This window comes from Pyrgilauda ruficollis, unplaced genomic scaffold, assembly GCF_017590135.1.
Source record: "Pyrgilauda ruficollis isolate IOZ18807 unplaced genomic scaffold, ASM1759013v1 scaffold40, whole genome shotgun sequence".
NCBI classification, from domain to species: Eukaryota; Metazoa; Chordata; class Aves; order Passeriformes; family Passeridae; genus Pyrgilauda; species Pyrgilauda ruficollis.
Window position 1 is genome coordinate 4,048,651 of NW_024525490.1, and position 24,314 is coordinate 4,072,964.

The 24,314-nt window shown below is 44.0% G+C and overlaps 1 protein-coding gene across 4 annotated transcripts in view; it reads right to left on the reverse strand.

Moving 5' to 3' along the window:
* Positions 1-22,745, reverse strand: part of ELOVL5 (ELOVL fatty acid elongase 5) — a 38,751-nt gene extending 16,006 nt beyond the window's left edge. Inside the window, exons 1-2 of one of the 4 annotated variants that reach the window (XM_041477453.1) lie at positions 22,688-22,745; positions 758-826 (exon numbers count right to left, since the gene is read on the reverse strand). In XM_041477453.1, the coding sequence (XP_041333387.1) occupies positions 758-815 (58 nt within the window). In that variant the 5' untranslated portion in view covers positions 816-826; positions 22,688-22,745. Of the gene's footprint in view, positions 1-757; positions 827-21,056; positions 21,460-21,509; positions 21,577-22,687 lie in introns of those variants that run through there. The other 3 variants (XM_041477455.1, XM_041477454.1, XM_041477456.1) reach the window with 3 other exon arrangements.
* Positions 22,746-24,314: the final 1,569 nt, after the last annotated feature.

Genomic DNA, 24,314 nt, shown 5'->3' on the forward strand with positions numbered 1-24,314 from the left:
AGGGGCACCATCACTGGATCTTGAGTGGGACAGAGAAAAGGCATTACTGCAGCAGTCATAAGAAGAAGGCACATGCCACTGAGCAGCACTGCTCTGCACACTCTGTGCAGGATGCAGCCATTTAATCCCCCTGGTCAGAACCAGGTGGAACTGGACCATCCTACCCAAGCCTGCAGCATGAGACCACTGCTCGTCCTGGCTCCACAGTCTCTGGCTTCCTCACACTGACCAGGACTGCAGTTCTCCACCTGCAGGGCTTTTCCCTGGGCAAAACCTACCAAAGCTATTGCTTCTTCAAAAAAGAATGGTTTCAAAGAAGCAGTGTTTCTCAAAAACCATAGATATTTTTAGTGAAAAATTCCAGAGAAGATCTAGTTATGAAGGCAAGAGTATTTTTTATTTCATTAAAAGTAAATTAAAGTGGCTTTTTTTAGAATAAAAGCTATTACTAAATTAAAAACAAAAAGCAGCAAAAATCTGAGTGAGGTATGTCACCCTCTAAGACAAACAACATGAGCTTAACTGATAGTAAGAAGAATGACCTCTTCAGGTCAAAAGATTAGGAGCATTGAATAGACTCTTATTTATTACACTGTCAGACATTTTGATGCTTTGCAGATTCTAAAGAAAGTAGTCACCTGTCAATGTCAGGTTAGAGGAAAAATGTTTCTTATGTTCTAAGAAGATCAGTTTATTTATGTATTTATTATATTACTTTTATTTATGCATTTATTTATTAACTTTTGAGAAATCTTACCTCTGGGTCCAAGCCAAACATCAAAGTAACTATTGATTGTTTTATCCACAAGTTCCATTATACAACCTACTGAAATGGAAAGAAAAGGAGAAAGTTAGTTCTTCTTCTCAGGAAAACAGTTTACTGTTCAGCATCTGAACACATTCTGTTAGGGTTAACAAAGAAAATACTAGTATGCGAAAATTCCAGCAAACATAATGGACTTTCTCAGCACATATTAAGTACATAAAGCTTATTCTAGTCTCAGAGAGTCATTGGTGTATGAGCTGCATTTCCCACTGAAGCACTTTATCATAGTTATAGGTGCACAGAAGCTTAAAATAATGAGTTCAGATTAACCTGAAGTTCTTTCTAGCTCTGTATTTTGTACACACAAATAAAAGCTGGCATCTTGAAAGATCCCTCATTGAGGAGGAGGACAGAACTTTGAGAAAGCAGCAACACTGAAATTTTCAGATAGACTATGAAGCTATTTTAACGAAGAGTCTAAAATAACTAGCAAGGCTAGCTAGGGAAGAGGAGGGAAGGAGGAAAAAAGTAAACACTGTCTCTGTGCTATCACCTGCAGATAGGTGACTGATTACAGCTCTGATTAACAGCCCATAAAACCAAGAGATCAACAGTCACCCAGGGACAGAGGGGCTGCAGAGTCCAGGGAGAAAACACAGCATCTCATAGCATGAGCATCTCCAGTTCCAGAAACTGCTTACTGGTAAGACATTACCAAATAAAATTCATCCAAAATCAGTAGAGTAATTCAAATGTCATCTGTCAGGTCCTCACATGGCCACTGTTTATCAGTAGCACCTGGTAACACAGAGGCACTCACGGTGTGGCACCTCACTAGGGTTAAAGCAGGAAAGAAGCAGCAACTGTCCACAAGCAGGGACAATGGTGCACAAAGCTGTTCTCAAGAGAAGAGGAAGTAATTTTCTTCTTGATTAAGAAAAAACAAACAAAAAAACCCACCAAAAACCAAAAAACCCAAACAAAACAAAAAAATTCAACTCTTCCTATTTCCTCTTGTCTATCCAGAACTGTACTGTATGTTCACTAATAAAATTTTATCCACTTCTAATAGAATGGTTTTCATTTTGTGGTGTTTCTCCTTTCCTAAAGTACTAATATTAAGAACAATTTTTAGCTATGAGAAAGTAACATAAGCAACACAAGCTGTCAGTATACCCACAGCACCAACCAAAACAATTACACAAGCTTATAGTGACTTGCTAAGAAAAAAAAAAGTATCATATTTATTTTAATTTTTTTTTAGTTCTACCTAAAGAAATATCTCCCACCTGTGAAAATCCCATCTCTAGGGGATTTATGCAAGTTAAATTAACCATATATCCTCTGGTTTTAGTCATCTGGGACTGAAACCTCAATTTCATCCAGGTCCAACAAGAAAAGCCAAGCAGAATGCAAATTCTGTTTTCTCCCCAGTGCCAAGTGGCACTGGGAGGCAGTGCTGGAAGGCCTGCAGGGGCTTTGACTTCCCATGGGCCCAAGCAAATACAAGGGGCTTAGGTCCTGCATTTCCACTCTGTGGTCTCCTACCCTTCCACTGCAAGGCCCCAGGCACCGTTCCATTCAGGCTCTCAGGGACACACAAAAGGGACTTTCCCTTGTGTCACAGTGCTTGGGACTACAGAAAGCCACAGAAGCACCACTGGAATCTGGTCACCAGGCACAAACTTAAGGGCTTGATCAAAATAATCAGAAGTGTTGAAAGTATTTTGCAGCCCTAATTCATACTGGTTTTATTTTCTGACTTAAGAAGCCCAGCCCAAGAAAGCAAACACTTCAGAATAAAGTGCATTTTTGGGATTATGTCACCTCACCAGCTATGGTACTGTGAGCACCTGTGTGAACGGCCACAGCACTGGCACACTGGTGTCTCAGGAATAAGGAAATATAACTTGTCTCACCAGAAGCATGAACATCAGGAAGGCTTTGAGAAATGAGTATATAATTATAAGGAGAAAAAATGATATTTAGAGAAAGCACCTTTTTTTTGTCATCCCATCTTTTTTTTTTCATTTGTCAGCTATTAAATATTGCCACAAAACCCACTCCCTGCTGCATGATTCATTTTGTTGTTTGAGATCCCCACTTAAATAATTTGTTGCTCTTTTCATCCAGTACTAATTGGTCTAGTTATGCAGCACTGCATCAGCCAATAATCTGCATCTGACTTCAACCTTGCTTCTCAGGCAAAGGCTTCAGATGGCAGAGGCTGGTACCAAACCAAGGATTTGTTATACTACAATATACAAAAAAGCTCAATCCAGAAGTGACTTGCTACATACATTGCTATACCTACTGGACACTAAAAATGCATATATGTAAATGAAGCAACTTAAAAACCAGAAACAAACTCTGCCTAGCTATAGTAACGACAGCAGGAAATGAAAGTCCACACTGAAGAAGCCCTGTATGAAACTGGAAGAAAAACTCATTCCCCAAGAGGAGGAGGCTCTCTGCAGAGGTCTCAACTTTTTTGGGCTGGTACCCCAAAGCAGCTTTTTGTGCCAGAATTATCCAACAGCAGATTGTAAAAGACACAGCAAAGGAAAAACTACTCCTGGTGTCGATTTCCAGAATTTGCAGAAAAAGAAATTGCTTCAAAAGGAACTCATTTGTGTAACAGAAAAACAGAAGGAAACAATCTGCTTTTGTTCCAGAGGGGGTCATGTGAAAATGCATCAAGTCTCCTGCCAACAGCCACACAACATTAAACACTGCTTCAACAGCAGCAACTACAAGGGTTCTTTTTAAATTAGAATAGTTTCCCAATTCAGAGAAACATCGACTCCCAGAAAAATTAAACCAGTGGCCATTTGGAGCACTGTGATTGGCCTATTTCCTAATACTGAAAGTAAGGTAAGCAAATTCTGCAGCTGACCACATACATGAGCAGATCAGCAGCAGCAATGCTCCTTTACCTACAAGTCATCCCACAACAAGGCACACTGTTCACAGAATCATGGAATGGCTTGGTTTGGAAGAGACCTTTGAAGCTTATCTAGTCCAACTACCCCACCATCTTCCACTCAAGGTGCTCAGAGCCTCATCCAATCTTGAAAGTTTTTTGTGCATGGGGCATCTACCACCGCTATGACCAACCTGTTCCAGTGTTTCAATGCCCTCACTGAAAAAACTTCTTCCTCACATCTAGTCTAAATCTGCCTTTTTTTAGTTCAAAACCATTGCCCCTTGTCCTCACACTACAGTCCCTATCCAAAAGTTTGTACCCATTTTCCTTGTAGGTCCCTTTTAGGTACTTGAAGGCCACAATAAAATCTCCCTGGAGCCTTCTCTTTCCCAGGCTGAGCAGCTCCAACTTGCTCAGTCTGTTTCCACAGGGAGAGGTGCTCCAGCCACTAACCTCCCCTGGATCTACTTTAGTATGTCCATGTCTTCCCTGTGCTGAGGACCGCAGAGCTGGATGCAGCACTCCAGGTGGGGTCTCACCAGAGCAGCAGGGCAGAATCCCCTCCCTCATCCTACTGGCCACGCTGCTTTTGATGCAGCCCAGGACACAAGTGGCTTTCTGGTTTGCAAGCTCTCCTCTACCAGCACCCCCAAGACGTTCTCAGCAGGGCTGCTCTCAATCCCTTCACCCCTAAACCACACTGATGGTTGCGGACTCCCCCAGCCCAGGTACAGGACCTCACACTTGGCCTTGCTGAACCTCATGCAGCTCCCAAGACTCACTTCTTGAGCCTGTCCAGGACCCTGTGGATGGCACCCCAGGCATGTCAACCACACCACTCAGCTTGGTTGTTGCCAAACTTGTTGAGAGTGCACTCGATCCCACTGTCCATGTCACTGATGGAGGCACTGGTCCCACTACGGACCCCTGAGGGACACCACTTTGTCCACCAGGACTCTGAGCTGCTGACCAGTACCCTCTGGATGTGGTCATCCAACCAACTCCTTTTCCAGTGAACAATCCACACATCAAATCCATATGTCTCCAATTTAGAGAGAAGGATGTGGGGCACTGTGTCAAAGGCCTTGTAGAAAATGACTGATTACATCCATAGCCTAATTCAGCACTTACAGTCAGGGAAAAAGAACCCAACTGGGCCACACAATGCTTTTTAAAACACATACCTCTTTATACAACAGTTATTTTTTCCTAACTTGCCTTTCTACAATGGAAAAATAAATCATTCTCTCTGCCACCAAATTTTACCAGTGCAGTAAGGCACTTGACCAGAGTAAGCTGGATCAGAATCTGGAAGCAGTCAGGCTTACAACCTGGAAGACATTTCACTCCTTCAAGTCCAAATATCTAATCCAGACAAAAAAAACCCTATCTCATGCTTTAAACAAGCAAAATTACTGGACTTTAATTCTGCAACACAAACATAACAAAGGGTAAACTTGCACCTTGCCCCAACAAGATGGAGCAACATCATTATAATACTACATTTTCAATAATCCTCTGGATTTTGACAGACAGGTTTTTATGGATCTTTTGGCATCCTGGGTTCATTTCTGGCACTATGAGCTGAGACAACCACCATGCTCCAGCAGCCACCCAAATATTTGAGCAGAAGATGTGAAGCTCTGCCCTACTGCTCAGTCCAGGCATTGACAGCCTCGGTGCTTCTTGGTGTGACAATCAAAAATACAGTTTAAAGCCTACACAGAAACATGTTTTTCGTGTAGAATACATTTCAAAAATTTATTTATAGAAAGTGTTTCATGCAGGCTACCAGCATTGACAGCCTGCTCTTCTAATGCAAAGAAATTACTCTCTGAGGAAACAGCTACTACATACTGGAGGATTTCAACCAGCTTCTGCCCTTCAAAGGAAATTCTCTCCTATAATTTCCACAAAAATGCATTCTAGAGGGTTTATGCTCTGAAGTAATTTAAAAATTCTTCATCACATTTTGATGGTGTTTCTTGAGTTTCTTCTTGGAGTAACTTTCCAGATGCAAAGATGATGCACAAAAATATAAAGGTTTGCTTTCTGTCCCATGGCACCCTTTTTAAGCAAATCAAACAGCAGCAGAAAAAAACATTTTAAGATGAAAGCTCAAAGCACTGGGAGCCTGCTCCCTTTCAGAAGGATGCTCCAGCTCTCACCCAGCTGCTCAAGAACTCCCTGAAACAGATCCCAGTTTTCACAGCTAAGTGCCTGAACTTGAGTTCTAACAAAATCCCCAAAATAGGCATCTAAATAATTGTTCTGGCTTCTGAGAGAAATGTGCTGTCAGGCCTGGCTGCTCAGCCTTTCTGGAAAACAGCCACTTTCTCTGTTCTTAAATTAGGACTTCAAAGCCTAAATTTAGGCACTTGCTTTTGCTTTTGGAAATCTTGATTTGTGTTTTCTCTTTAAAGTAATGTTTCCCAGTCCCTGCCACTGCAGAGGTGACTCCTCTATTTCCTCCAAAAGTACAAACTATCCCTCCTCCAAAAACCCAGTGACCACACTGCTGTTTGCTTTTGTAGATGTTCTGGAATTGAAAATGTTCAGCTGCTTCAGAACTGGAAGACAGCACTGATAATCAAAGCTGTCACCGTTTTCTGTCCATTTGCCAAAGCTGCCCAGTTTCTCTTTTCAATTCCCCAAGCCTTAACCGCCCTTTGAATGTGTTCCTTTTGCCTTTCAACTTCCTGCCAACTCCAGATTACCCTTTTCTTCCTTTCTGAACACCTCGTACGGCCCAACCATACTTAATGTTAGCAACAGGAATTACTTCAGAATAAACTCTAGTACATATTGATCTAGAAGTGTAGGTATATTTATTTTATGGGAAACCAGGTGAAGCATGAGTGCTGCAGATTTTGCACTTTAGTTTTGTTAAAATACAAGAAGATATTTTTAAACTTTAATTTGAATCTCTATCTTTAGCAATGTGTTATCTTCAGATTTTTGGCCCTCTGGCATCAGCAGCAAACCCTCCAGCAAACCCTGCTGTTGACACATGAGGACCCACAGTGCTGAGCTTTCACACTCACCAGCAGCACCAGCATAAGAAAGTTTAGAAATAAATAATTTCTATAAAATTCACAGAAGTGTAACAAATGTGGGACAAAGGAGAGAAGTTAGTTTCAAACAGTTTAACCTCAGTGGGATTTCAAATAATTTGAAAATGCATGGTTTAAAGAAAGACTTTGGGCAGGGGTGTATATAGGGGGTAATATATAGGAGAAGTAATGTCATGAAATTACCTATATATATATATATATATGTAATTTCATAACATTACTTCTCCTGTCATTCCATTCCCTCAAATCCTCATTTCATTCCATTCCCTCAAAAAAAATTCAGTAATGGTTACCTTATCACATAAACAGAGATGTGGTAAGAAAGTATTTTACAGAACAGAAATAAATACAAGAAAGGATACTGCAAAACAGAATAATTAATTGCACTCAGTACACAAGACCTCACGAAATCAGAATCTAATAATCTTCAGATAGGTAAGTTAAGAGAAATAATAGGTTCCTGCAATTTTATTTACACCTTCAGCAGATCTAAAATAGCTCAAATTAGGATTTGACTGTCCTAGGATTAGAACACTCACATGAAATTCATCCCCTTGCACTCAACAGCTCTTGATATGGCATTGGATGACTTCAGACAGAGGGAAAACACCAAGGGTGATGGCCAAGCAGGAAGAGCAAGTTAGAAGCAAGCACACGAACACACTCATGGAAGTATTAAGAATCAGAAGAAAATGGTTCATGACTGCCTCTACATGCCAGAAGGATGCATCCAGCATCCATCTACAAACAAGGACATTTCATGCTGCAGAGCCCCCTGAGCAGCAGCAGATCTGGGATCGCTCAGCAGCATGGTTTTCACAAGAGCATGCATTTTCCTGGAATGAAGTGTTCAAGGGGGTATATCCCGTGCCTGAACACTGTGCCTGTGCACCAGCACTGCCATCCTGGAAACCTCCTCACCGCTGCCAGCTTACAGCCCCGTGCTGTGAGAGCAATACCATCAAGACTGAAGGAGTGTTTACAGAAATAAAATGTGAAGGAAGAAAAGGCAAAGAACGCAGGTTTATTTCAACTGCTGTAATTGTTATATACAGCAATGGCACTGCAGAGAACTTCTGCCTAGGGTTTAAGAACTGCTTCCTTTTTCTAATTGCAACAGAAGAGAGTGTCTATAAGAAACTAGGTTAGATGAAATAGGGGGAATATGTACATGGCCCAAGAGCAACAAGTTGACTTTTTCTAAGAAAAGCCAAAGCACAGTGTTTGCTAGACAGCTTTGTTCCAAAGCCCCCCCCTCCCAAAGCACTATGGGCAGAGTTTATTAACAGCTACCTTTTTAATCTGAAGCTCCATCTTTTTGCAAAGCTGTGCTGGTATTGCAGATGGGAAAACAAGGGAACCTGGGGGTCCTGGTCGATGACAAGCTGAGTGTGAGTCAGCAGCGCCCCGGCAGCCAGGAGGGCCAGCCCTGTCCTGAGGGCATCAGGGACAGCATGGCCAGCTGGGCAAGGGAGGGGACTGTCCTGCTCTGCTCTGCTCTGGGACAGCCTCACCTCGAGTGCTGGGGGCAGTTATAGGTGCCACAAGGTAAGAAAGATATAAACTATTAGAGAGTGTCCAAAGGAGAGCAGCAAAGATGGTGAAGGGCCTTGAGGGGCAGCCATACGAGGAGCAGCTGAGGTCACTCGTTCTGTTCGGGCTGGAGGAGACTGAGGGGAGAGCTCGCTGCAGTTACAGCTTCTTGTGAGGGGACGAGGAGGGGCAGGCACTGATCTTTGCTGTGTGGTGATCAGTGACAGGACCCAAGGAAATGGCCTGAAGTTGTGCCAGGGGAGGTTTAGGTTGGATATCCGAAAAAGGTTCTTCACCCAGAGGGTGGTTGGGCACTGGAACAGCTCCCCAGGGCAGTGGTCACAGCACCAGGCTGACAGAGCTCGAGAAGTGTTTGGACAGTGCTCTTGGGCACACAGCGTGACTCTTGGGGATGGTCCTGTGCAGGGACAGGAGTTGGACTTGATGATCCCTGTGGGTCTGTTTCACCTCAGCTATTCTGTGATAACAGTGTTAGCTGCAGCTCACAATTTACAATTAGCCTCAGGACGCCCGGGAAGCTAAAGAGAGTTGAGAAGATGAAGAGAAAAAAGTTAAGTGCAGACTGCCACAAGGATTTTACCTTTCATTTCTGGTCTCTTATCTTTTATTCAAAAGCCACCTGCAAGAAAGTCTGACAAGTTTTTCTCTCCTTAAATAATGGGATTCCTGTAATCTCTGTGATTACAGGAGAAAAATAAAGTTACAGTCCCCAAAGCCTATTTTAATGAGCCTTCTTGGTCAAAACAATGCATTTTCTAACAACAGAACCAATGAGACTACAGTCAGTAGGGCCAAAAATGGAGAAGCCCAGCCTTGCATGGCCATTGCATTCAAGAGCAGTATGTACTCAAGACAGTAAGCTTCAACTAACCTTTTCTTTAAATGCCCATGCTTCACAATTGCATAATAAAATTTAAAAACAAGTAGGAAAAAAAGAGTGACAAGTGGGACTTTCCCTCCACATGTCCCTCATTTCCTCCAACACCCACATCTGCAACACCAAATCTGAATACCAAGAACATTTGTCATCCACCTGCTCACTCCTCCTGCCAAAATCCTGCACTGAGCTCTGAACCCAGGGGACATCTCAAGAATAAAACTCAAAGCATGGAGATATGTAACTCTTGGTTACCTCCCTTGCATTTAGTAGCTTGACACATGAAAGTTTGCCATCTAATTTATAAAAGTACTTAGAATTCTCCTGCACATGTGAAACACTCTACACAGCAAAAAATGGCTGTGTGCAGTTATCCTGTAAATGAAGCTTAGCTATAAAAAGGTTATCTCAGGTTCACATGCTGACTAGATACAGCAATCCAACAAAAAGTAGAGGAATTAGAAGACCATGAAAGCTGAGCATGACAGTCACAAAGGTAATGCTACACCATGCAAATCTGACTTGTACAGGGATAAGAGTGCACATAAAACCTGAATTAAGATGCCCTGCTAAGATGTGAAACTACAACCCCTGTGTTCAGGTGGGTAACTGACACCTTTCAGAGGACCACTTGTGTTTTGGAAACCAGATCACACTGAAAAAGCACACAAACAAGTCACCCTTAGACAAGCTACACTATGTTAAGTATTTATTTGTGTGCTTACTCTATTTCCAATGCTTCTGGGTTCATACCTGGAGTGTTGTGGGAGAAGTGAAATTCTCTGGAGAGCCCCAGCACACAAAATTACACGCAATACACTGAAGCAGTTACATTCCTCAATACAAGTGAATTTCTGTACTTTTATCTAAAGTAAGAAAGGATGCATACTGGCACTATAAATGCACCCCATTTCTTTATGCAGTCACCCATGCTATGAGAAGTCAATCTTAAAACTTCTCTGTGTTCTGGCTGTACACCTGTGAGACCCTGTGTGGCTGCAGCTGTACCAATACTTGGTGCCTTCATTTTAAGATGCTAAACATCATGCCAGACTGTACCATGATATACATAAGTAAACAGTACTAACAGAGGAGAGGTCAGGCAAGTATGAATGACAGCTGGCTTTAAATAGAAGAAGGTACAAAAAAATCTTCCTTTCCCCACCATTCTGAGAAGTAAAAAAAAAAAAAGAAAAGAAATTACTTTAGGTACAAGTGTCATGCCATGGCATTGTACTGCTCAGGACAGAATTCTAACAATTATGTGCCCTGTTAAACCCCCTGCCTTCAAAACAGTAAAAAAGAAAAAAAATAGGTTAATTATTCAGAAAATCAACTACCTTTTAAGATCTAGCTGCCCTTCTAAAGGAAAAAGGTGCTAACACTACAGAAAGCAATTTTTTGACCTTGCTCCTGCCCAGGATGCAGAAGGAGTACTGAAAGTGAAGATGACGTGTCCAGGCATAGAGACAGAAAACAAAGAGACAGGAGATTTCTTACAGATGCATTTGTCAGATCATTCCCCCACACCTTTCCCTTCTTGTACAACACTTTGCACATCCATAAATTGCTCTTGTTACCAAAACCATGCAGCCAGCTGATGGCATTTCTGTTACAGAAGCTCAGGACTGCAAAGCCTGGTGAGTCCTGAGGAGCTGAACATCCTTGCCTGCACCAGACCCATGTCACACCAACTTCTGCTGAGAATTTTTGGGGTACCAAATCATTGCTGTAACAAAGGTCCAAGAAAGAGGACTGACTCCTGGAGTCGTTACAAAATAAAGCATTGGTACCTGCACATTTCCTTTGTTTGATTTTGGCAGCACTTTCTGAAATGTGATGCCAGCTCATGCCCATCAGCAACCCTCAGGCTCAGTCATCACATCACCTGATCCTTGCTCTAGGTTCTCCATTCAGCCCAGTCCACTCTACAACCATTACCATGTCACCATCTGTACCGCCATACCCAGGGCAGACAAGAACAGATTTGACACAGCTGCAAAGCTGCTTTCGTTCCTTCCCTACTCTCCACCACGCCTTGGTGGAAGGAACCTGAAAAAACTGAGGTAGCCCCAAAGAAACCAAGCAAGCAAGAAGATCAGCTTTCAGCCGGGTCCATCCCCCTGCTGATTCACTGCAGGAGAAGCAGCAGCACGACGTGGACTTGTGGGTGATGAAGAGGTCTTACATGGCTGAAGAGGAGCACAGCCATCACACTGCACCCAGCAAGGAACCACAGCAAAAAGAAAGGCAAAATGTAAGATGTAGAATGTCTAATGCGGGACTCTAAAAGGCTATTGAGAGAAGGCCAAAATAAAATGCATTGCACAATCAACATTTTACATGTAAGAATGGTTCTAGTGGAAAGTACAAAATTTGCAGAAAAAAGAAAGCATGAAGTAACAAAAGGTCATACAGGACATGTCAGGCAGAGCTAGCTTAGAACATTTCTTAATTATAATTGTAGCAGCATGAACTGACAGATTATTGCATTGTAAAAAGCAAACAACAATAAAAAATCCAACCTTGATATGTTCAAACTATGAAAGAGACAGATTTTAGGATGTGTTAGCCTGTTTCTGACTTGAAAACTGCAGGACTAAGGATGGTCTCAAGGCAGGTTAGGTAGGGAAAGAGGGGAAAAAGTAACCATCGAGAGACCAAACACATGAAGAACCAAGAAAATGTTTCTTTCAAGAAAAGGCAACTTGAATGTTTTATTCAATCTAAACACAGCTAAAGTATTCCAACAGAAATGGTGCTAATGAAAATAAATACACAGAAAAAGATTGAAATTAAAAGCTAGCAGACAGTGAATATGACCAAAATGTCTTGCTACACCCTGGTCGGAGGGGCTTGAGGACAGAGGGGAAGAATCTCCTTTATTGCTCAGCCTTATATGTTATACTGTAAGGAACACGTTATGCAGTAAGAAACAACAAACAACAACCTTACTAGTGATTTGAGACACATCTTGAACACAGTAACCCAAGACTAAATTTCAGTGGGAGGTTTGACTTTCTGATAACACCAAGCATTTTTTTACTTGATGGCCAAAGCTTATTATTAAATTTGTTAGATGAAAAAAACACATTGCTGTGTAATTTGTGATTTACACACAGGAAACAATGCTGACTGAAGCAAAGTGAAAACCTAACTTACAGTGCTCATGTTCTGCCAGGAGTGAAAGGACAGAATCAAGTATTTCATCAGCAACACTTGTAAAGTAACTCTTTAAATTCTGAGCAAAAGACATGCTTTTCAGCCTCCATATTAAGACTCTGCGCATTAATTATAAAAATGTCAACATATTAGAAGTTTCTCAGCAAGTAAACCCTGTACATTCTGAGTGTACCTATTTCATGTATGTTTTGTACAGACTGTGTAGGATACAGAATAATACTTCAGGCAATTACATCGCTTACTCACATCAGCAGCTCTCTCAAAGTTTTCCTCTCTGGAATCTCACCACAACCACATTTCTATTTTTATTGTATGCTAAAAGCAAAACATGTTTTTGTGCAAAAAGCTCTTTCATTAAGCAATTTTTCAAGTATCAAAACACCATTCCTATAGTTGCAGGTTATTTTTCCACAATGTTCTTATCTCTGTGTAATACAAGCCCTCCACACAGATGTGTCATCTCTAAACCAAACAGCAGTGAAAGGGCCCTTCAATTAAAGAGACCTGTTATTCTCAACCAGGGAGTTAAATGCTCAAGCTCATATCACCACACTGGAACTGGTATGTGGTGGAGCAATAAGGGTAGGGAAAAAAAACCAAAAATTAAAAACTACCAAAAAACCTTTGTTAATATTCTACTTCCATGTTAATGACTGACAGCTTAGGTGGGAATTTGGTAAGAATCTTAGAAAAGCAACAACGCTGTGAGGTGAGGATGTGCCAGAACCACCAATGATTAGAGCTTCTTAATTGGTTTGGTGCAAAACCCAGCCTTGCTCCTCCATTCTGCAAAACAACCCTACAGGGTGTTGGGTGAGTAAGATTTTAAACAGCAAAGACTGAAAAATAGATACAGACATAAGAAAATGCAAAAAGGTGCAGCAACAAAAAATTAAGTAGCGGGGTGGAAAACTACATAACTTCTCTGCTAGGCTTCTTCACACATGCAGTTGGCCACTTAGTCACTGCAAGTTCAAAGATGGTCATCTCCTTCCAAGGCCATGGATCTCTCCTTTGAAAGCAACACAACACTAAAGAATGTAAACAAAACACTCCAAGAGGATTGTGAAGTGTAGTTAAAATCTGGCAACATTACTGTGCTCTCACAGAGAAATATCTCTGTTTCTCATCCTTCAGGATGCAAAACTGTACTTTAACAGCTTCCTAAATGTCTATTTTAAGACACAAAGTTAAACCCACAGATGCTCAGAAAATTGCACTGCTATATGCAACCAATACCTGAGCTGATGCACTGTTTGAGCCAGATGTGTTTTGTGAAACCAAGTAGTATTCAGTCTGCACAACTGGAAATTCATCATAGCTCTGCAATTGTTCAACTAGAGTTTAGATTTGAGTCTCTGATCTAAACAAGTCCAGCACTGAATTTAGAAAGTATGATCCAATTAAGACAGACTTTAAAAAAAAGAGAAGCATTTGAAAACAACATTAGCAGTCCTTTCCTGCACCATAATGCAGCCACTTAGCAGTGGTGATAGAACAAGAAATCAATACAAAGAAGTACCAAGGGATATTATTTTTATTCTGCAAGGCATGACCAGACTTGCAGCCTGCTTTTGTGTGCTTCAAAGGGAGATGATGACAGTTTTGAAAGGGCTAAAAAAAGAATAAAGAAGTTAGAGATTCTGGGAACCCGTCAAGTAAAAGTGGAGAATTGGGTATGGCCTCTAGAAAAAAGTACCTGGGATCCTAATGAAGGCTGCAAAACCAGAGGACAGTGTCATGGTTTGACCCTACCTGGTAAATAACACCCCACTGCTCCTTGCTCACCCTTCTGCAGGCCTGATGGAACAGGAGACAGAATCAGAAAAAGGTAAAGCCTGTGTGTTAAGAACAGTTTAACAAATGAACTTACATTAATAATTACAGTAACAATAACAATAATAATAATGAAAAAGAAGATTAAGAGAGACAGGGAGGAATAAAACCTAAGAAAGACAAGTGATGCACATTACAGCTGCTCACTGCTCATTGCCTGATGCCCAGCCCATCCCTCAACAGCAACTGGAGCCTCCACCCAACTCCCCTCAGTTTACACACTGACCATGACATTCTGCAGTATGGAATATCCTTTTGGCCAGTTTGGATCAGCTGTCCTAATTGCGCTTCCTCCCGGTTTCTTATCCACCTGCTCACTGGCAGAGCATGGAACACTGACAAGTCCTTGATTTAGAGTACACCCTGCTCAGCAACAATTGAAACATCAGTGTGTTATCAACATTATTCCCATGCCAAACCCAAAACACAGCACTGTACCAGCTACTAAGAAGAAAATCATTCCAGATGAAACTAGGACACAGAGCTCTTAATATTTAAACTCACATGGCAAGTGGTCTGACACTGTCAACTGTAAAAATGACTTACAGCCATACACAATTTTTACCTATAAGAAAGCAGAGGCAGCAGCAACAATTCATGCACTAGCAAGGCAATGATCTACACTGAAACACAGTGGCCTTTCTGTGATTACCTGTATTACTATTATTTTACTCATCCTTTTTAAATGAACAAATAAATGCAGTACTCCTTACTGACTTGCTCAGTGGCATCTCAATCTCTGTGTAAGGATTTGCCACCCTGTATAGCTGGTGTTCCCTTGTACTTTTGTTCTCCTCTAGTCCTTACACTGTGTTTTCAGCTCTTGCAGATGGTGATGGAGACACTCACATAAAACTTCCCAGCCCATGGCCGAGTCTAGTGGCTGAGGCCTGGCAAACCCACCCACCCCTCCTACAGCCAGAGCAAACAAGAGGCTGCAGAGGCAACCATGGTCTAAGCTGTGCCTTCTGGGGGGCAAACAAGTCAGAATTCAAAAAAATATGAAAAAACCTGCTCAAATCTTTTGAAAGAGGCTTTTCTGCTTAGGCATGTTACAGACCCAGAGAAGAAAATCCGTAAGTAACCAGGCCTACTGGACTGGCAGCTTACTTTCTGTCACTGTTATATGTTGATAAAAAAAAGAACATTCTGCACCATGCTGTACAAACACAGGTATTTTCCCCATTAATGAGGCTTTATGCATGCACAAAGTCATGCTCACAAGATTAATGCAAACCTTAACAACATGCCAAAATGCCACTGTACACCAAGTGAATCAAGGGATAAATGTAAGATGCAAGGGACAAATGCATGACCCTAATTTAGGACAACCAGATGAGTTTGCACCAGTTCACAGGGTCTGTGATCAGCTAAGAGCAAACTCTCCACATCAGTACTGCAAAACAAAAATTAACCACCAAACCACAATCAGACGCTCACCATAAGCATCTGCTGCCCTGCAATCCACAGAAGCACGTACATAAAATGCAAGCACAACTTTTTTTTGCGTCCTTCAAAGCCAAATCCAGATTCTTTTGTGTGTGCCTTTCCCAACAGTGGCCCTTCCTCACGAGCAGCCATGTGAATGAACCGACCCCACAGGTGGTTTCCAGCAGGCACACAGGCCATGCACCCGAAGTAACATGACATCTGAACTTCAACATGCAAAAAGGTTTCTCAAGTTTCTTTTTCTAAAGGGCAGGACGATGTTAAACATTGAAGAATGTCATCCTCCTAACCGGTTAAAGGTTTAATTATTGTTATTTAAGTCAAAGGTTCTCCCTGCTGTTTGGCAAGGAGAAGATTCTCAAAATGATGATTTGAAACACTAGTATTTTTTAAAGTCACCCAAGAGCAGGAAATATTCCTTCAGAAAAAGGTTAACCAAAGTCTTCTGATTCAATTATGTGCATAGAAATAGTGAATCTATGGGGAAGCCTACAAAAATTAAGGTATAAAGGCCTATAGCTTCCCAAACCTTCATTGTCTCAAGTGAACCCAAACCCGAGGACACAGGATCAGCTCAAGGACTAGACCTCTACTTTCAGACCACTATATTGACAATGATACAGTAGTGGCAAACGTAAAAGTAAATTTATTTTATTAATTTCTAACAGCTGGTTTTAACTCAGCAGAGGAGCTGCTCCTCCACAAAGTTGTGGTCTGCTCCAAACCTTAACTGTTTGGTGTCTAAGGGAAGAAGGCTTTTTCCCACAACTAGCACTTGCTAAGGGCTCTTCAGCCACCACAAGCACAGCAGAAGTACTGCTTTAACCTGAAATGCTTCCCACTAAACTTTTAACAGAAAAAAGTGAGGGAGAAAAAAAAAGAAAAATTACAAATTTGACTGCTTATGAATTAACTAGCTAAACATATGAGGTGTATTTGGTTTAATACACTAAACTACATTATTCTGCAAAATTAATACTTGTTAGTTATTGTCTAACCCTGATAACATCCTTAAGATGACACCAACAAAAACTCCCACTGGAATACAAAAAAGCTGGAGTCTTACCTGAAATCAAGACTACATCCTTTTTGAAATCAAGCACATGTTTTAAAGCAGAGAGCCTGAACATGCACATAGGAAGAAAGCACTTACCCTCCAATCACTGCAAAGACAGCTGGCAAGAAGGGAAACAGTTCTCTCAAGGTCAAGAGGGAGAGGAGAGGAGCGCTTCCAAGTGATAACAGAAGAACAGTCACTTTGCTCAAATCACTGACCCAGAGTTTCACAGAAGAGGGTTATGTAGGGATCAAAGTGCAGGGCACAATTTGAAAATGCAGGAAAAAAGGTTTACTCCACATTTGCTGTATTGCACAAGCAAATTTTATCTCCTGTAAATTCTAGGGCAACTCAGCATATTTAGTCACTGCCCAAAGCATATCAGTCGGCAGGCGTATGTTTGACACCAAGTTTTGACATAGAGGTCAATTAAATACACACAACTTTAGCTTAAATACAAGTTCATGAAATGTCTGTATATTTCTACCTGCCCAGTATGCCATTGGTCATTAACAAAGCTATCATTAATGAAGCACAAACTCCACAGTTAATAAAGTTCTAATAAGGGCATGAAAAATACCCAGTTGCAAGGGGACGCCAAGGCCAGCTCAACTCACAGCACTGAGCTCAGCATAAGTAGGATGATTAATTTCTTCATGGAGAAGTGACAATTGCACTTAGCAGCATGCATTTTTTTGTAAAATCTCTACACCTGGTGAGGAGGTTTATTCCTGCTTCATGCAAGTCGACTATTTCACCAAGAAAATTAAATAATTCTCCAATGCATCCAGTACAGCAGGAAAGCATTTACCAACCACATACTTCAGACAAGTTTGCTCTTGCGCTCTTATTTGCCCTGTAAGATAATGTGTTCTAAATGCCAAAACACAAACAGAGAAACCAAGGCAATAAATTTCAGGAGATTAATTTCATTAAATAGGTATAAGGAAACCCAATGCATACACAGTCAACAGCAACTCTACAAGCTATTTCCGTAATAAGACTGAAGGCAGCATTTATTTGATTTATCAATCAAAAAAAAAAATCAATTCATGTCACTGTTTGCATTACCCTCATCAAACAAAGATCTAACTGCTGTTCTGTTGGATGATGGGGACAGGCTTCAGTGCCCTCAGAAATCCAGCTATAAATCACTTTTACCAATCAGCACTCAGGAAATGCAGGGATGCCAGCCTAAGCAATGCCCTCTTAACCATATTGCTGCAACACCAAATTTAAACAGACTTCGAAAAGGTCATAGCAAAGCAATCTGACCTGGAAAAAAGTTTCTAACAGACCAACTTCTATGTAATTCATTGATTATCCTTTTCATTTGTCCTTGTGTGTTCTTCCATTTAAGGGAAAAAGCATATTCAATGCTAGTGTGCACAAACTGCAGGAATCTCTACATTTTTAACACATTTAAGAATCACAAAACAAATTAGCAACTACATTACAAAGATTTTTGCCAGTTTTTTGAAGTGTCTGGATGCACATGGACAAGTGTGCTCTGACTATCATGCAAAAAGCATCAATTACTCCAGCCTACTATATAGCAAAACAGCTTTGAAAAGCTTATGCTGCAGCCTGGAAGAATGTAATTTTGTACACTGTACAAACAGAAAAACAAAAGCATACTGCAAGAGCTGAAGCCAACAGCCCCCATGGTATTCCTGTGTCTAAACAGTTTTATAGATCTCACTCCCACACAACCAATTCAGGACATGGTAATGACAGAAGGTAACAAAAGAGGATTGACATTAAGAAGACAAAATGAATGAGTTGTTGTGCAGGGGAGGTTATAGTAAACAGCATAATTACCTATACATGCCTTCTCACCCTAAAGGAAGAGCTGCCAAATCTAAGTGGAGCTTTTGTAGCTGTGAAGAGCCAACACTTTGCTTGTGATCCACTTTAAGACAGCAGGAGTAAAACAACATGCCAAGAATAGGTACAGATATTTGTGGGTGTTCTCTTCAGCAATGAAAGAGCATCCCTGCCTTTCCCAGTTCAAAGTCAGAGAACAAAAGCTTCACGTCCTGAACAAAAAAAAAAAAAAAAAAACCAAAACAAACACAAAAAACCAAAAAACACACCACCAAGAGCCCATTCACTCCAAAGGACTTTCTCAGTCCAAAAGAGCCTTCCTGGCATGAGTTGTAACAGGGAACAACTCCGCACAGCACAGGCATTCTGGCTTCCTGCCCTGGCGGTGGGAACCCAGACCCAGAGAGCTAAGTCCCCTGCCATGTGGGTAGCAGGGTGACAGCGGACACGGCACTGAGCCCACCCTCCCATCCAGCCAGGGCTCCACACCACCACACTGCTCCTGCCCTGCCTACGGGGCAGGCAGCAGCAAGAACGAATGTTCACTGGTGACATCCTTTTAGCACTAGGTCCAAAAGAGTCAGAGGGGACAACAGTACACACAGGCATGACAGTGTTTTAACAGGGCACTGTAGGCAACTGCTGTTTCTCTCTTAAAATTTTTTCTCAGGTGGGATGCAGACAGCACTAACTGGGAGATTTGCTCTGTCTGCCACCGAGTGAGGGTTGCTGAGACCACCAGAAGAAGCCAGAAGAAAAGTATTTTAACCTTGTGCTTTGACTGGGTGTCTTTTTTTCCCCCGAGCTCAGCAGAAACAGAAGCTTTTGATGTTGCAATGTTTACTGCCCCAAAAACGAGGAAGGTAAAGGAATGAGGTCAGCTCAGTACTTGAGAGCATTTAACCAATTAGCAACTGAATGTCCCTTACAAGGAAGGTGCTTGCTTGCAAAGGGGCAGCTCTGGATCACTTAGCGCTGGGCTCTCCATCTGTGGCTGCTAGACTTGAGCATCAGGTCAGCTTGAAATCCTATAATACTGTCAATTCCACCATCATTCCCAAAAATCTGAATCTTCAAACATATTTTCAAAACTCTGCTCCTAGCAAGTTGCAAAAGAAAGTGTAATTAAAGGAACTGCCCAGAGGCCTGATGGATCTACAGTACTATTTCAAATTTACTTTTTTTTTGTTCTGTTATCTTCTCTAAGTTAATTCCTCTTATAAACAACACAAAATGAAAGTCAGCAGGGAAAGAAGAGATTAGACTAGAGAATTCAAAATATTTTATTTCCATTCTGGCTGTACTAAAGACAAGGAATGTAACAAGAATTCATGCTGAGAAATTTAAGAACAACATCAACTTACTAAAAATACTGCAATAAGTAAACCCAGAGACTGGTCAGACAGCACATAAACTAAGTATCATTAATGATGCTATATTTAAGTACCAAATATGCATGAGTTTTAATCAAAGATAGTCCATCTGATCAGCTGCTGCTAGGCAAAAGGCACTACCTCACAAAGTGCATCTGTTATTTAAAAAGCAGCATGAGGTACAGAGACCATCAGGCGGACCTTTGCCAGCTTGCAAGACAAAACCACACTGCATATTCATTGCACTGCTGCTCTCCCTGGTTGCACTTGAATGCTAAAATACAGGAGAGTTAAGTCAGAACACATGACAAATTCATTTAGCTACTTATGAATAAAAACCACAAAGAACAGCTTCCAGCATGCATTACATATGTAATGTGTGCTTTGTATGAAATCCAGTAAAGTCAAGCAAAATTCTGGCATCTCTTCTAGTGCTCTTGACCAATATCAAATGGCAACAGCATCCCAGGGGCAAATCCAAGCGTAATTTCAGCAAACTCAGCACAGTGGTTCTTTTAATTTGCTCCTAAATTCACATAAAGTTGGGAAGGGATCTCCACCCAGCTGACCCCAGCTATCTCCAGGTATCACAAGTTTCAGGTAAAATCCTGCCTCTGTGTGCAAGAACAGCTACCTCCAGCCAGAGTACATGCGTTGGCTACTTGCTGCTATGAAAGCATCACCACAAATACATGAATACTCATATTAAAAATTCAAGCTTTTATTGCTAAACAGCATCAGATGATCACGTGGGCCACAGGCTGACTCTCCCCGACACAGCTTCAGCTGCTGTTAGCAGCGGTGAGCCTGCACCAGGACTTTTCTCTAGCTATGAAGTATTTTAACAGCAGAGGAAAATCTCTGGCTGTTAAAAGGAGCAAGAAGAGTGAAATACATCGCAAAATTCCTCAGCGTTATTAACAAGTTCTTACTTAAACCAAATAAATCCCCCTCCCCTACACTAGCAACTTAATACTGATGCAGCAGCACCATTAGCCCGCACCTACAAAAACTTCGCAGCCGCCAGCCCTGCAGCCAGCCGCGGCCGGCGGCGATAACTTCAGCCCGCGGCTCACGGCAGGCCCGCGGCTGCCAGCTCCTGCCAGGGAGCTGCTCTGGCAGAGATAACCTCACCCTGGAAACAACCTGGCCCAAAACTCCGGCGAAAGGCTGCGCCGCCACGGGAGACGCCTGCACGCTCATCCTCCTCTAGTTTCAGCTGCAGGGCGTGTTTCCATTTGCACAGAGCGGTTTTAGAGACTTCCTGATGGGAAGCATCCCAACTGCAGCCATGCCCCCGCCTCGTTTTCCCCCGCCATCGCTAGGAGCCGGCTGAGCTCTTTGCTGGAGTTTTCTGTCACAGCCACGAGAACTCGGCCATGGCACTGAATCCCACAGCATCAGAGAACACCCGAAGCACTGAGAATACAAATGAGCCGTACGGGGCACTGCCGTTCAGCGGCGGCTGGGGCACGGAGCGGGCAGGGCACCCAGCTGCCGGAGTGAGAAACCCTCTTGTCTGCCAGGAGCCCTCCGTGCCGAGCAAGCCAAGGTGCTACTGCTCCTGCCCGGGTCTGCAAAACTGACCTTCTGTCTGCAGACTCACAGCACAGATCGATACCGGAAAGCTCTCTGGAGCGGGATCCTCAGATGCTGCATCCCTGGGAATCAGGGGAAAGGAATGAGGGCAGAAAAGCAACAAACGCAGGCAGAGAAGGAGGAAACACACTGCCCACGACAACACCTCACATAACTCCAGGCACTGCTTCGAATGCTGCTAGTGCCCGAGGGCTTCCAGGAGATGAAGAGATAAAAGAAAAGCCATAAAGTTTTTAAGAAAGTCCCTGCACAGGCATCTGACACACTGACACATTTCTGTCGTCTGCCCTTCCTTTTCTGCTCATTTACTAAGGCATTTACTCTTTAAACACCTAAGTTTTAAGTTTTGCCCTTTCAGAAGCACTGCACATCTCCAGGGCGCTGGTTGAACTCGGCGTCTGCCCTGTCCCACACACGGACCCGCGAACTACCGTGCCAGCGGCTCCAGCTCCAGACCACTAAGGCGGTCAGGGTCGCTGGGCAAGAGCTCTGGGAAGAAGCAGAAGTAACAGCCTTCCCCTCCGAGGCCGACGAGCCCTTCCGCTGACACCGTGCCTCTCTGCCGGGCTGCTCCGCCTCAGCGGGGCCGGGCTGGCGGGATGCACACCCCACACACCCGCCACGGCGGAAAAAGACGGATCATGGTTTCTGTCTGGAGCCGTGGCAGCGCTCAGCCCTCCGCGAGCTTCCCGGGAAGGCAGCTACGGCCGTGGACAGGGGCCGAGGTGCGGGGTCTCCTCCCTTCCTGCCCTTGTTATTTCACCCCACCCCGTGCCCCGCACGGCGGAAAGCGCTGCCGCCGCCGCCCGGGATGCAGTATCCATGGCAATGCGGGATTGCATCATGCTCTGGACTAAACTGCACCGGGGAAAAGACGCTCCCGGCGAGAGCCCCGTCCCTTCCGCCGCCCCGTCCCCTCCCTTCGCCGGCCGGCCTGCCCGCCACCGCCGGCCCCGTCCCCGGCCACAGCCCCGCCGCTCCCTGCCGGGCACCAAGCCCCCCCCAGCGCTGCCGCCGCACTTGTTGCGCGCCCCGCGGAGCGACGCCCCCCGCGCCCCCCGCCTCCCTCGTTCTCCGCATCCCTCTCCAGACGGCCGCGTGGCATCCCGTCTGCGGGCGGGGAGCCCCGGCGCTGCGCTCCCTCCCGGCCGGGGACGCGGCCCTACCTGGCGGCGGCGGCGGCGCTGGGGGCGGCGGGCGGCACCGGCCGGTCTGTCCCGCTGCGAGCCGCGGGGCGGGGCCGAGGGGCGGGCGCGGGGCGGCGGGCCCCGCCCCCCCGCCGGCCGTGGGCTGACGGTGACGTCAGAGTGGTGCGGGGGGCTCACGGGCGGCGGCGGAGGGGCGCTATGACGTCACGGCGGCAGAGAGCCAATCGGGCGGCGGGGGCGGCTCGGGAGCGGCTCGTGCCGCCTGGGCTCGGGGCCGGCGCGTCCAACAGGTCCCGGGCGGGAAGGGGAGCGGGGAGCGGGGAGCGGGCAGCGGGCCCTGAGGGCGCTCAGCCCGGCCATGGCAGCGGGGGGCCCTGTGAAAAACAATATGGGACCATGTAATTAAAGACTCTCGTAATGAGGTGAGCCGCGGGCCTACATTAAAGGTTCCGGCCAGATGTAGCTGATGTTTCCTGTGTTTTGAAGTAACGGGCTTTGCAACGTGACAGCATTTTTGAATGTAAGCTCTGGCTGCAGTGAAGTAGGTAATATTTTTAACTCGGTCATATAATAAAACCGCTGGTTTTGTTGTGTAATTTACATGCATATGCTGAGCTGGTCCCAGCAGTGTCAGATGTCTGAGGAAGGAATCTCAAAGCACCCTCTTTGGCTCCTTTCCAATGGCAGGGATGCTCGACAGAGGAAGAAAAGTTCTGTCCGTGCTCTCCAGACTCTTCATTGCCTCCCTGAGGTCCTGACGGGGCAACAGTGAGGTGCTTGATGTTCCTATGGCCAACAGGAAGAAACCAGTTTGTTTCTTTCCCTCTCTCATGTATTGCCTCATGATGGAAAACGACCTTTTAATTTTTTATCCCTCTGTAAGAGTTTGTTCCATCTCTTTGTTAATTAAATGAAAATGCTACATAAATAAAGAGCAGCTTTGCTTTGCAAAGGAGAGGAGTCAAGCAGCAATTTGCATGGGGTTTATTCAAGATCAAGTATCTCCACTCTATGGGAAGCAGTTAGCAATGACCACATTTGGTCACCACAATGTTAAAAAGGACATTAAGCTATTTGGGAGCAGCAAAAGGAGGGCCACGAGGATGGGAAGGGCCTTGAGGGGAAGCCATATGAGGAGCGGCTCTGTTCAGCCTGGAGGAGACTGAGGGGAGAGCTCACTGTGCTTTTCAACATTGTCCTGAGGGATGGTGGAGGAGCAGGCACTCATCTCTTCACTCTTGTGACCCGAGGCAGGACTTGAGGAAATGTCATGGAGCTGAGTCAGGGCAGGTTTAGGTTGGACATCAGAGGAAGGTTCTTCACCCAGAGGGTGGCTGGGCACTGGAACAGCTCCCCAGGGCAGTGGTCACAGCACCAGCCTGACAGAGCTCAAGAAGCATTTGGACAGTGCTCTTGGGCACATGGTGACTCTTGGGGTGTCCTGTGCAGGGCCAGGAGTTAGACTATGATCCTGGGGAGTCCCTCTGACTCAGCATATACTATGATTCTGTGAGTACAATACTGCAGAGTGTTTCTCAGTGGGATCAGAAATTATGTTCCTTAAGCTCTTTCTGGGATAAGAAAAAATCTCTCACTTAAAGTGACGCTATGCCACTGTTCTTTAATCTTATTTCTTTTATTAGAG